The sequence below is a fragment of the Eriocheir sinensis genome, chromosome 42 (genome assembly GCF_024679095.1).
Source record: "Eriocheir sinensis breed Jianghai 21 chromosome 42, ASM2467909v1, whole genome shotgun sequence".
Taxonomy (NCBI): domain Eukaryota; kingdom Metazoa; phylum Arthropoda; class Malacostraca; order Decapoda; family Varunidae; genus Eriocheir; species Eriocheir sinensis.
In genome coordinates, this window is record NC_066550.1 from 6383078 (window position 1) to 6394394 (window position 11317).

An 11317-nucleotide genomic window follows, 5' to 3' on the forward strand; every position below is an offset into this window, starting at 1 on the left:
TCTGGGCACTGGGCGAGGATCCTGTGTGTGGTGGCCGACGTTCAAAAATCAGTGGTCTGTGTGTTGTGATCTGGAGACTAGGAGAGGATCCTGTGACTAGTGGCTGACGTTCGAGAATCAATGGTCTGCGTGTTGTAATTTGGGCACTGGGCGAGGATCCTGTGACCGTTGTCTGACGTTCAAAAATCAATGGTCTGTGTGTTGTAATTTGGGCACTGGGCGAGGATCCTGTGACCGTTGGCTGACGTTCAAAAATCAATGGTCTGTGTGTTGTAATTTGGGCACTGGGCGAGGATCCTGTTACCGTTGGCTGACGTTCAAAAATCAATGGTCTGTGTGTCGTGATCTGGGCACTGGGCGAGGATCCTGTGACCTGTGGCCGACGTTCGAGAATCAGTGGTCTGCGTGTTGTGACCTGGAGACTAGGAGAGTATCCTGTGACTGGTGGCTGACGTTCGGGAGCAAATGGTCTGCGTGTTGTGATCTGGGCACTGGGCGAGGATGCTGTGACTGGTGGCTGACGTTCGAGAACAATTGGTCTACGTGTTATGATCTGGTCACTGGGTGATGATTTTGTGTCTGGTGATTGACGTTGAAGAACAACTGGTCTGAGGGTCGGGTCTAACGGGTTTAAAGAGGATCTCACATTTGTTGCCTGACGTTCAGGAACATATGGTCTGCGTGATATGGTCTGGGGGTTGATCGAAGGTCTTGTGTCTGGTGGGTGACGGACGGAAACAGCTGGCCGCCGGGTGGTGGGGCGGGGCCTAGGGGAGGGACCGTCATCCAGGCTGATGGTCAGGTGTATCGCCGGCGGGACCTGTCCTGACGCTGGCGCCGGGACGCTGCTGCGGGACCGACCAGTTTTCGAATGCGGGCTGTCTCCTGACGTGTGTCGGCTGTCAGAGGGACTGGGGGTGGAGGTGCCGGATGACCCTCCTTGGTCGGGGGATGACTGAGCCTTGAGCAGTGACTCTGTATTGCGGAGCAGCTGAGCGTTAAGCAATGATTGGGTGTCGATGAGTGTCTTCAGGTTGGCGACAGACTGAGCGTTGCTCGACTGTTGGGTGTTGGCCGCAGCCTGGGCGGCAGGGGCTGGCGCTGGGACCCTGACCACAGCTGGGGCACTGGAAACGGCCTGGACGGGGACGTTAGAAACAAAGTTTGGGTGAATCACATTATGTGGCTTGTTGAAATCTAGAGGGTTCAGAAACGATTGTGTGTTGTGAAATCTCTGGACACTTGTCAAGGCCTTTGCTTTCCTCAGTAACTCCGTGTGACGCAGTAATCGAGAAAATTGCGATAGTATCCGCTGGTCTTGTAGCGCCTGAGTAGTGATCCCTGCGTGAGGTGCTACTGCTGGTGGTGATGGTGGCGGTGGTGACTGCACGATGCCGGCAGCGCGAGCACTAAGCAAAGACGCCACGTTGAGCAGCGTGTGAGCGTGACCGGGAGACCCTTGGCCGTTGAGCTGCGTAAAAGCATTGAGCAGCGACCGAACGACGGTGGACGACGCCTGAGTATTGGATGACGGTGGTGAGACCGTGGTGAGGCGTGGCTGTGTGTTAGGGGAGGAGTTGGCCTCGTCTACAAACACAAACACGGGAGGTCCGGGCTCTTCCTCCTCGTCCTCGTCAATCATCTCATCAACCTCTTCTTCACTTTCCTCGAAGTTCTCGAGCAGAAGACTTAAAAATTCCAGGGTTAACTCGGGGTCTTCAAAGATGCTATCCATGATTGAGCCTTCCTTCTCCTCTGAGTCCTTTCCAATGTTGACCGCTGAGTCTCTGACTGAGGGAGACCCCAACGAGAAGCTTATGTTTCGAAAAAGTGATTGGTCAATACCGGGATTGTCAAACTGTAACGCGTTGTTCAGGAAGGAACCCAGTATGTGATCTGAGGTCACTGGGGTGTTCCGTAGGCCAGAACCTGCCACGTCACTCCCTGAACCCGGCCCATCCACTGACTGAAGAGGCGGAGAAGAGGGACTAGGAGGAGGAGGCCCTCTAGATGCAAGCAACGGAAGCAGGGATGGCAGGGCTGTTTGAACCAGTCCCTGAAGACCCCCTTGTTGGGTTCCTGGAGCTCCGACTGCTTGTGCCCCTGACAACTGACTGGTTGAAGTGATAGGGAAGGGGGCTTGTTGAACGACTGGGAACAGAGACGGTTGGGCGCCTGAAAACTGAACTTCTTGAGAGTCTGAAAACAGAACTTGTTGAGTGGGAAGAAACTGGACTGGTTGACTCGTGGGAAGCTGGATTACTTGATTCGATGGGAACTGGGTTGATTGTGCTCCCGTAAACTGAGCTTGTTGACTGCTTAGTAGTAGAGATGGTACAGCACCTTGAAAATGAACTGGCTGACTGGCCGTGAGCTGGCTTTGTATATCAGTAGTTGACACCTGAGCTGGTTGAGTGACTAGAAACTGGACAGGAGTGCCAGAGAACTGAGCTTGTCGTGTGGGTGGAAGCTGGATTTGATGAGTAACCGGGAACTGTACCTGATGAGGGAAAGGGAATGGGACTTGCTGAGTGGCAGGAGACTGGATTTGTTGGGTGGCTGGGAAGTGAGTTTGCTGAATGAAGGGAAGCTGAACTTGATGGGCGACTGGAAACAGATCTTCTTGAGAATCGTCTTGGAACTGGAGGTGATGGGAACCTTGGAACTGGACAGCTTGAGTCTTGGGTTTGCGAGTGGTTATGAATTTGGTCTGATGCTCGGCTGACTCAGCTGATGACTGATGGGACTGATATCCAGTTAACTTTGCGGATGGGTGGTGGGTACTGTGGCTCCTCTGTTCTGGAGCATAAGGATACAGCGGCTCCTGCGTGGCCCTGAACACTGCTGACTGCGACGATGGGAACACGACGAGCTGGCCGGACGGATATACTGCCAAGTTGGCATCTGGGGCAGTGTAAAGCGAGGGCGGGGGCGCCTTAGGGTAAGGATCCTGCCGACTATCTTTGTTGGGACGAACCGTAGGAAGAAAGACATCCTCAACAGACGAAGAGGAGGATTCCGTGGGACGGAAAGCTTGTTGGACTGACGGGGACGCAGGCCGGAAGCGAGGCTGCCGGGTGCCTAAGAAAGACACTGAGGGTAGAATCTGCTGAGGGGCTTGGCGTAGGGGCTGGGGTGACGGCCGAGATGAGGAGTGAGGTGAAGGTGTGGCCACACGCTGAACGAATGCTGGCACCACAACAGGCGTCATGGCGGGCTGCGGGGCGTGTGGGGGAAAAAGGGCAGGAACGACGATCGGCACCACTGAATCCACAATGTCGGTGACAAAATTTGTAAATCTGGATCCAGACTCGCCCGAGGTGGATGTCCTGGACGGGTTCGCTCCCACGGGAAAGGGCACACCTACGCCTGGCGCACTGATGTCGTCAAAGTCAACATCGTTAGCTACCTGAGAGGGAGAGAGGAGACTAGAGATAAAACGACGAAGGAAATAAAGATGAAATAATCTTAGATACCACGATTTGCTCGGTTAGTCGCATCCAATAAGTCTTTCTCGAGTTATCGTTATTTCACTTACTATGTTGCAACAGTAAGACGTATGATTAAGAAGAAGAATGAAAAATTATAAATATTATGAAAAAAATGCATCTTCACAATTAAAACATTTTGAAATTAGATCAATAACGTAAAACTGTTGAAATGAAAAGAATACACTTATAGTGTTACTTAACATATATATTTGGGGATAAGTGCAAGTATAAAAAATAATGGCATCACAACAATAACAACAACGAGCAGCAGCAGTAATAGTGACAGAAAAATGAAAACAAATGATAGTGACATCATATTAAACATCTAGTGTATAATAATAATAATAATAATGATAATAATAATTGTAGTAAGTCATGCGTGCGTCTCGTACATCAGTGGGACCCGCACTTGAACGTTATATACACTCAGTATACTTTTGTAACTTCAGACCCAGAAGAGAAATTACCCAACACTTCGGGACGGCGTGAAGAACAAAATTTCCCCTAAAGCAACGGCTGTCTTAAATAATGCCACCTCAACCCTCGACTTGGCTCAGAACAACTTCGAGACTTCACTTCCTAGCCACACCATCTCCGTCCCGCCTCTCCCATCTTGCCATCTATTATATACAGAGAACACTTTGACCACTTGGCAGCTCCGTAACAATACAAAACTATCAATAACTACATCCATCACTATTGGCCATCGGTACCTGTGAGCTTCAGACAAGCCTTCACTAGGACTCACATGCAGCGCGGAACTTTTTTTCAAGCGAGGTAGGAACACTTCTTTAAATGACTTTCAACAGATCTATGTCTGTGTTTTAATTCATGTGAAAGTACTAGTTGGCCAGGAATCGCACACGTCTTTATGTCATGAAATGCTGACTCGGTATTACAGGAGGGTTGCTGATGCTCGGGGTGCTGAGGAGTGTCTCTCGCTGAAAACGTGCCAACCCTCCCTCGCTTGAGTCATTCGGGAACGAGTCGTTAGGATCAGCACCCAGTGACAGTACAAACCCGTCTAGGTCTATGAATGCCTCCCTTCCAGACGCGGGCACCCTCCTCCGTAAGTGCTGGCGGGCGGGCGGTCTTCGGTGGGCGGACTGGTGAGGGCTGGTGAATGGTACGTCTAATGCTTCGAGGCTTGGAGAATACGATCTTTGGGTGGGTGTTTCGTGCAGGGGTGGAGCAGATCTTTCATTCAGGATGCGGCGAATGGCCAAGTGTATGGCGGGTGTTTGTTGGCCAGGACTTGGCAACGCGATGTGGCTGTCTGGGTGTTCTGGTGACGCGGGAATCTTGGGTGTGGTGGTGGTGCGGGATCCAGCTTGTTCCAGCAGGGACTGAGCCTCGAGCAGTGACTGTGTGTTGCGGACTAGTTGAGCGTTAAGCAGCGACTGGGTGTTGATGAGAGTCTGAAGGTCGGCCACAGATTGAGGGCCGGCGAGGGACTGGGCACTGTGAGGCTGTTGGGTGTTGGCAGCAGCCTGAGCGGTGGTGGCTGGTGCAGGCACGTTGCTAACAGGTTGGGCAGGGAAGGATGGCACCAACGGTGTGTGGAGAGGCTGGGGGCTGGGGAATGTTTGGGCACTGTGGAAAGGTTGTGTATTCCGATGAGCTTGGACGTTGCGTAAGGCCTGTGCGCTTTTTAACAACTCTGCTTGACGCAACAGCTGCACGTATCGCAATAGTATCTGAGCGTCCTGCAGTGCCTGGGCGTCGTCCGCTGCCTGAGGGGGTTGTGGTGGCGGTGGTGGCGGCGGTGGTGGCTGAGGATCACCCACAGTTTGAGCATTGATAAACGATGCAGCGTTGAGAAGCGCATGAGCGTGGCTCGGCGACGTCTTGCCGCTGACCTGCGAGTGAGCGTTGAGCAGCGAGCGGACGATGTTGAACGACGCCTGTGTGTTGGGCGACGAGGAAGAGGTGCGGCGCGTCGGTGTGCTGCCAAGGGAGGGAGACGCGGCGTCATCCAGGAAAACAAACACTGGCGGGCCGGGGTCCTTTTTAGCCTCCGCTTCCTCGCCACCCCCTCCTTTGCTCCGTCCTCTGCTTGTCCCCCTGTCGCTGCCGCCACGTCCTCTGCCAAGTAAGAGGCTGAGCAAAGAACTCATTCCCTCTGGGGCACCGAAAAGTCTGTCCAACAATCTGCCCCTCGAGGAACCTCCAAGAAGTCTGTCTAAGAACCCACTTCTTGGGCGGTCAGAGCGTCTCCCCAACAAGCTGCCTCTTCTTGGGCTACCGAGGAGTCGTCCTAAGATACTGTTACTCCGTCTTCTGTCAGCTGACCTTCGGCCCACTCTGAAGGAGGAGTTACGCACAGAGGGGGACCCAAATGAGAAGCTCAGATCCCGAACGAGTGATTGGTCAAGGGTCGGCGAGTCGAATTCCACAGCGTTGTTGAGGGCGGAGGCGAGGATGTGGTCTGAGGTGACCGGAGTGTTGCGTAGAAGGGACCCGCCCACCTCATCCCCTTCCCGTCCTGAGCCAGGCGCAGGAGACGAAGCGGAAGATAGCAGTGCCGCGCGTAGTAGATTCAAGAAGAGCGATGAACGAGCAGGTGAATTAGTGGATGACTCTGTCCCTGGGAGCTGGGCTTGCCTGCTGAACCTGGGCACAGCCGGTGGAGTGTTCTGGTCTGCGGAATGATGGGAGAGGAGGTCATCTGAAAAGCCTGGGAGTTGGACTATGCTGTATTCGGACACAAGTCTCGAGTCAACTGGCGTCTCGAATGCTTGAATGACACGTTTGTGGGGATCTTGTGTGCCGAGAAACTGAACTTCTTGAGCGAATCGTATATTGGGATGATAACTAAGTGACTGGCCGACATGGTGCATGGTTCCCTGAGATGCCCTGGACACTGGTGGCTGAGAGGACGGGAATTGGACGTGATAATGACCAGCCGAAGACGTTATATTCCCACCTGCTGCCGGATAGAGGAAAGCCGAGGAGTCCACATTGAAAAGATTCTGATGAACACCTTGAGCTGAAGACGGAGGCAGCTTTGAGAGGGAGAACTTCTCATACGATGACTGTGAGGAGACCGTGGGGAGGAAAGTTTCACTAATATCTGGAGTCGCAGTGGGCAGGAAAGGTCGTCGAGTCCCTGAAGGTAACACTGTAGGTAAGAATACCCTTTGAGTGTTTAGTTTGAGAACCACAGATGAAGACGGAGGCGTGGGCTGGGTCGTGGGTGTCGGTGTGGGGGTGGGAGTGGCTGCCGGCCGGGGTGAGGGTGGTGGTGTGGTGTTCGGTGTGGCACCAAACACGGCTGGGTCATCGCTGGGAGCCTCTGTCCCAGCCACATCCGCGATACTGTTTTCATTTGAAGACTGAGAATCGTCCGACGCGGTGGATGACTTTGTCGGGTCTGTCAGCAAAGGCAGAAGCGGTACATCTGCGCCTGAGTCATTGTGGTCGACAAATGCATCATCGTTATCTGCCTGAGAGGGAGAGAGGAGACTGGAGGTAAAACTAGAGAACAAACGAACGTCAAATACATGAAGACGTTACTACTGGATAACCGTTAGCTACATCATAAGTACACCTAATCATTGATACATATGTTTCACGCCAAGTTGCCTCCCGTGTTTTCAGATACCATAACCACCGAACGACACTCATTCCCACCCCTTCAGAGTGCCAGCTGCACACGCTGCCACGCACACCCCACAGGTACAAGATCTACAAAGGTTTCATGACGCAGTAACTTTCGTGCATATGTGCCCAAGTGTGTATCCTCTCGCATCGCGCCAAAATATTCCTTCATTGTGTTGATTTATAGAAAAAATATATCAGAATCAGACCCGCAAAATGAACACAAGTGTTCTAGCGAGTGCCTAAATTTTTGTTTAGTTCACCCGTCTGAAGGACACTATCCTTCAAGACGCGAATTTAATCTGAAAAAAAATGCATTGCATGCTTTTGTTCCGTCTAAGTAATGGCTGGAAAAAAGAATCTGAAAAATATGAAGTCTTCCTTCAATTAAAATATTGAGCAAAAGAATGTAAAAAATATTTTATTGATCAATTAAAGTGATAACTAACGAAAGTTTTTCCTTCTGCCTCCCTGACTGCCTCGACATAATTATGGAAGAGTGCATACATGCATATGATACCCAATGTTTTCTTCAAAAAAATATATTTAAAATTTAATACAAGATCAACTAGAACAGATATTAACGTAGTGGTACAATGAAAATATAAAAAAATAGAAACTATAATAATGAGATGGAGGCGGGCGAGCCTGCTTCCTGATATCACAACAGTTGACTCTTCACACACACGGAAACCCTTCCGAGCCTCAGCACGGCGGGCGAGTAAACGAACACTTCGCGGCCGTGACGAGAGCGATGCTTCCCTCACTCAAGTACCAGCTTAGGTAATAATGAGTAATGCCACCTTGTCATATATCACTATTAAGAAATCCGGCTAAACTAGTATAAAAGTTTTCAATGCACTTCAAAATAAAGTTCTGAGTTTTTAATATATTCACTGTTTCACATATATTATGTTCTAGCCCTTCGATTCTCCGATAATAATATATGTAAGAAAATAGGTAATATCCTGTTTATTTAACGTATCATTTACCCTCAATCACTCAATTTAGTAACTTTTTTTAGCATGTGTCAAACATGTGCCATGTGCTCTTGTTCTGATCCACAGACAGTCAACGATGTGTCTTCCTCAACAAAAAGTTCTTCACAAACAAATTTTATTACAGTTACTGGCGATCCACACTAAGCTGTTTCCTTCTCTACATAAACACGTTATCACTCGCGTCGTGGCCGCTCCCAGCCCCTGGCAGCGTGTTTGGTCACTGCGAGCCACGGGTTTGGGAAAACTAGCCGCTCGACCACTGCCGAGACTGTTTTGCATCACGGACACTCATGATTTTGGTAACAGCAAAACACTCACAACTATGGTGCCCACACTGCACCGTAATATATTCGACATTACGAGTTTTTTTGGGGGTTCACGCGTGGCAAATGTCCTTAGGTCCGTAAATGTCTTAAATTCACTTCTGCGTCACTGATGGTCGGCGCTTCACCATCGGACACAACCGTCTCTCGCAGATGCCGTGCCGACCCTCTCCCAGGCAGAGTGTTGTAAGGATCGACAGTCAGGGATAATAGGACCCCGTCCTCCCCTAACACTTCCCCTCCTGACGGAAGCGGCTTCTCGAGTGCTTTCCTTTGGTGGGAGCGTGAGGGAGATCTAGGCAGGAACTGGTCTCTGGATGAGGGATGACGTCTCTAGGTGTGAGACAGCCGGCTCCTGCCGCTGCCGCGGGAACGAATGTTATGTAGAGGGTAAACTTCAACTGATCTGCCGCGGCTGGTCAGTTGGGCCGAACGTGACCGGGGAGTGCGGGGAGGGAGGGGTGACTCCTCGGGCTTCACTGAACGAGTCTTGAGCAGTGACTGAGTGCTGAGGAGCAGGTGGGCGTTCAGCAGAGACTGGGTGTTGATGAGGGTCTGTAGGTTGGCGGTGAACTGGGCATCGTGGGGCTGCTGTGTCTTGGGTTGAGCGGCAGCAATTGGCGCTGGGGTCCTGCTGTGTAGCGCCTGAGCGTTGCGTAAGGCCTGTGCACTTTTTAACAACTCTGCTTGACGCAACAGCTGCACGTATCGCAACAGTATCTGAGCGTCCTGAAGTGCCTGGGCGTCGTCCGCTGCCTCAGGGGGTTGTGGTGGCGGTGGTGGCGGCGGGGGTGGATGAGGATCACCCACAGTTTGAGCATTGATAAACGACGCAGCGTTGAGGAGTGCATGAGCGTGGCTCGGCGACGTCTTGCCGCTGACCTGAGCGTGAGCGTTGAGCAGCGAGCGGACGATGTTGAACGACGTCTGTGTGTTGGGCGACGAGGAGGAGGTGTGGCGCGTCGGTGTGCTGGCAGGGGAGGGAGACGCGGCGTCATCCAGGAACACAAACACTGGCGAACTGGGTGCTTTCTTCTCGTGGCCATCCTCGCCACTCCCATCACGGGCATCGCCTCCACCTCGTCCTCTATGCTTCGAGTTCCTACCACCACGCCCTCTATCAAAGTCTTCTTCGGAATTTTCGTGATCAGTCAGCAGAAGGCGGAGGAGCTCTAACGCTGTTTCCGGGTCTTCAAAAAGTCTGTCCAGGAATGAGCTTGCTGGGGCTTCACGTTCATCCAGGAAGGAGGTCCCTCGCTCCCTTGACTCCCTGTTCACGCTGAGTGAAGAATCACTCACCGTAGGAGAGCCCAGAGACACACTGATGTCCCGGAGAAGCGACTGCTGTAGCATGGGTGAGTCAAACTCTACCGCGTTGTTCAGGATCGATCCCAAGATGTGGTCTGAGGTAACTCTGGCGTTCCTCAAGGCAGCTCCACCCACGTCACTCCCCGAACCCGGCCCGTCGACTGCCTGGGGAGGTGGAGGGCTGGGAGCGGAAGGCGTTCTGGACGCAAGCAACGGAATCAGGGATGGCAGCGCTGCCTGAGCCAACCCTTGAAGACCTGCTTGCTGAGTTCCAGGAGTCCGGCTGTGTGTCTCCTTGAAGAATGGGCCGCTAAAGGTTTGCCAGAAGGCTATGGGAGGGTTGAGTGCCAGAGGACTGAGGAGTCTGACTACCAGTAAGCGGAACGGGTTGGGCGGCTGAAAACTGGACCTCCTCAGAATCTTGGTCACGGGCTCGTTGTATTATTGGGAACTGTACTGGTTGGGCGGCAGGGAACGAAACTTGTTGGGTGACTGGAAGCTGGGCTGGCTGAGTGGCTACAAACTGGACAGGCTGCCGGATATGGACTTGGGATACTGGTGCTGGCTGAGAAGCTGGCAATTGTGCTGGCTGGGCGACTGTGAATGGGACTGGCTGGAATACTGGTAACTGGGCCGACTGAGGAACAGTGAACTGGGATCGCTGAGGAACTGTGAACTGGGTGATTTGAGAGACAGGGAACTGAGCGTGTTGACTGACTGAGTGTTGTGCTGGATGAGCGATGGCAAACTGGTTGGGTTGGGTTTTGGTCAGCTGTACTGGCTGAGGAACTGAAAACTTGCCTGGTTGAGAGATTTGAAACTGACTTGGTTGAGTGGCTATAAGCTGGACTGGTTGAGCGACTGGGATGTGAACTGCCGGAATATGTGAAGGATGGGTAAACTGGGTATTTTGCAACTGTCTTCTGCTAGCAACTGGAAACTGAATTGGTAGTGCCCCTCGGAGCTGAACTTCTTGAGAATCCGAGAATTGATCTTCTATTGAATCTGGGATGAGGTACTGTTGAAGTGGTGGAATGTAGGACGATCTCGGAGCTTGACGTTTGGGTGTTAGTGCCCTTGGTGAATTTGCTATTTGACTGGGAGGTAAATACTGTTGACTGATGGAGGTAAGGGTTTGTACACTGGCTGTATTCGGAGCTGTCTGAGGGTAGGAGAGCTTCTTTTCTTGTCGGTGAGTTTCATGATTGGTTGTCTTAGCATTCGGGTAGTTGGTCCTGAGTTCACTTGGAGCAGCAGAAGTGGCTTCCTGGTTGGACCCAAGCACTACTGGTGGAGTGGATGGGAAGACGACGAGCTGAGCAGATGGATAGACGCTTACGGTCCCGTCTGGTATGACATAGCTGGGCGTCGTGGATACTTTCGGCTTTGGGGATGAGCTTACTGGTTTGTCCAGAACTGGAGGCACCGTGGGGTAAAGACTTACGCCGCCCTCTGGTGGTGAATACTGATACCCCGTGGACCCCTTGGGTTTGGGAGAGGAGCTTAGTTGTTTGTTCTGGTCTGGAGGCACCGTGGGATAAAACTTTGTGGTACCCTCTGGTGTGGAATACTGATACCCCGTTGACACCTTGGG

General features: G+C 52.0%; 1 protein-coding gene across 1 annotated transcript in view; it reads right to left on the reverse strand.

The window, feature by feature from the left end:
* Positions 1–393: 393 nt before the first annotated feature.
* Positions 394–11317, reverse strand: part of LOC127010207 (uncharacterized) — a 36960-nt gene continuing 26036 nt past the window's right edge. Inside the window, exons 3-9 of the mRNA XM_050884086.1 lie at positions 10046–11317; positions 9593–9888; positions 8855–9049; positions 6096–6132; positions 2420–2500; positions 891–1138; positions 394–448 (exon numbers count right to left, since the gene is read on the reverse strand). The exon at positions 10046–11317 is cut by the window's right edge and continues 552 nt beyond it. Coding sequence (XP_050740043.1) covers positions 394–448; positions 891–1138; positions 2420–2500; positions 6096–6132; positions 8855–9049; positions 9593–9888; positions 10046–11317 — 2184 coding nt within the window. The remainder of the gene's footprint in view (positions 449–890; positions 1139–2419; positions 2501–6095; positions 6133–8854; positions 9050–9592; positions 9889–10045) is intronic.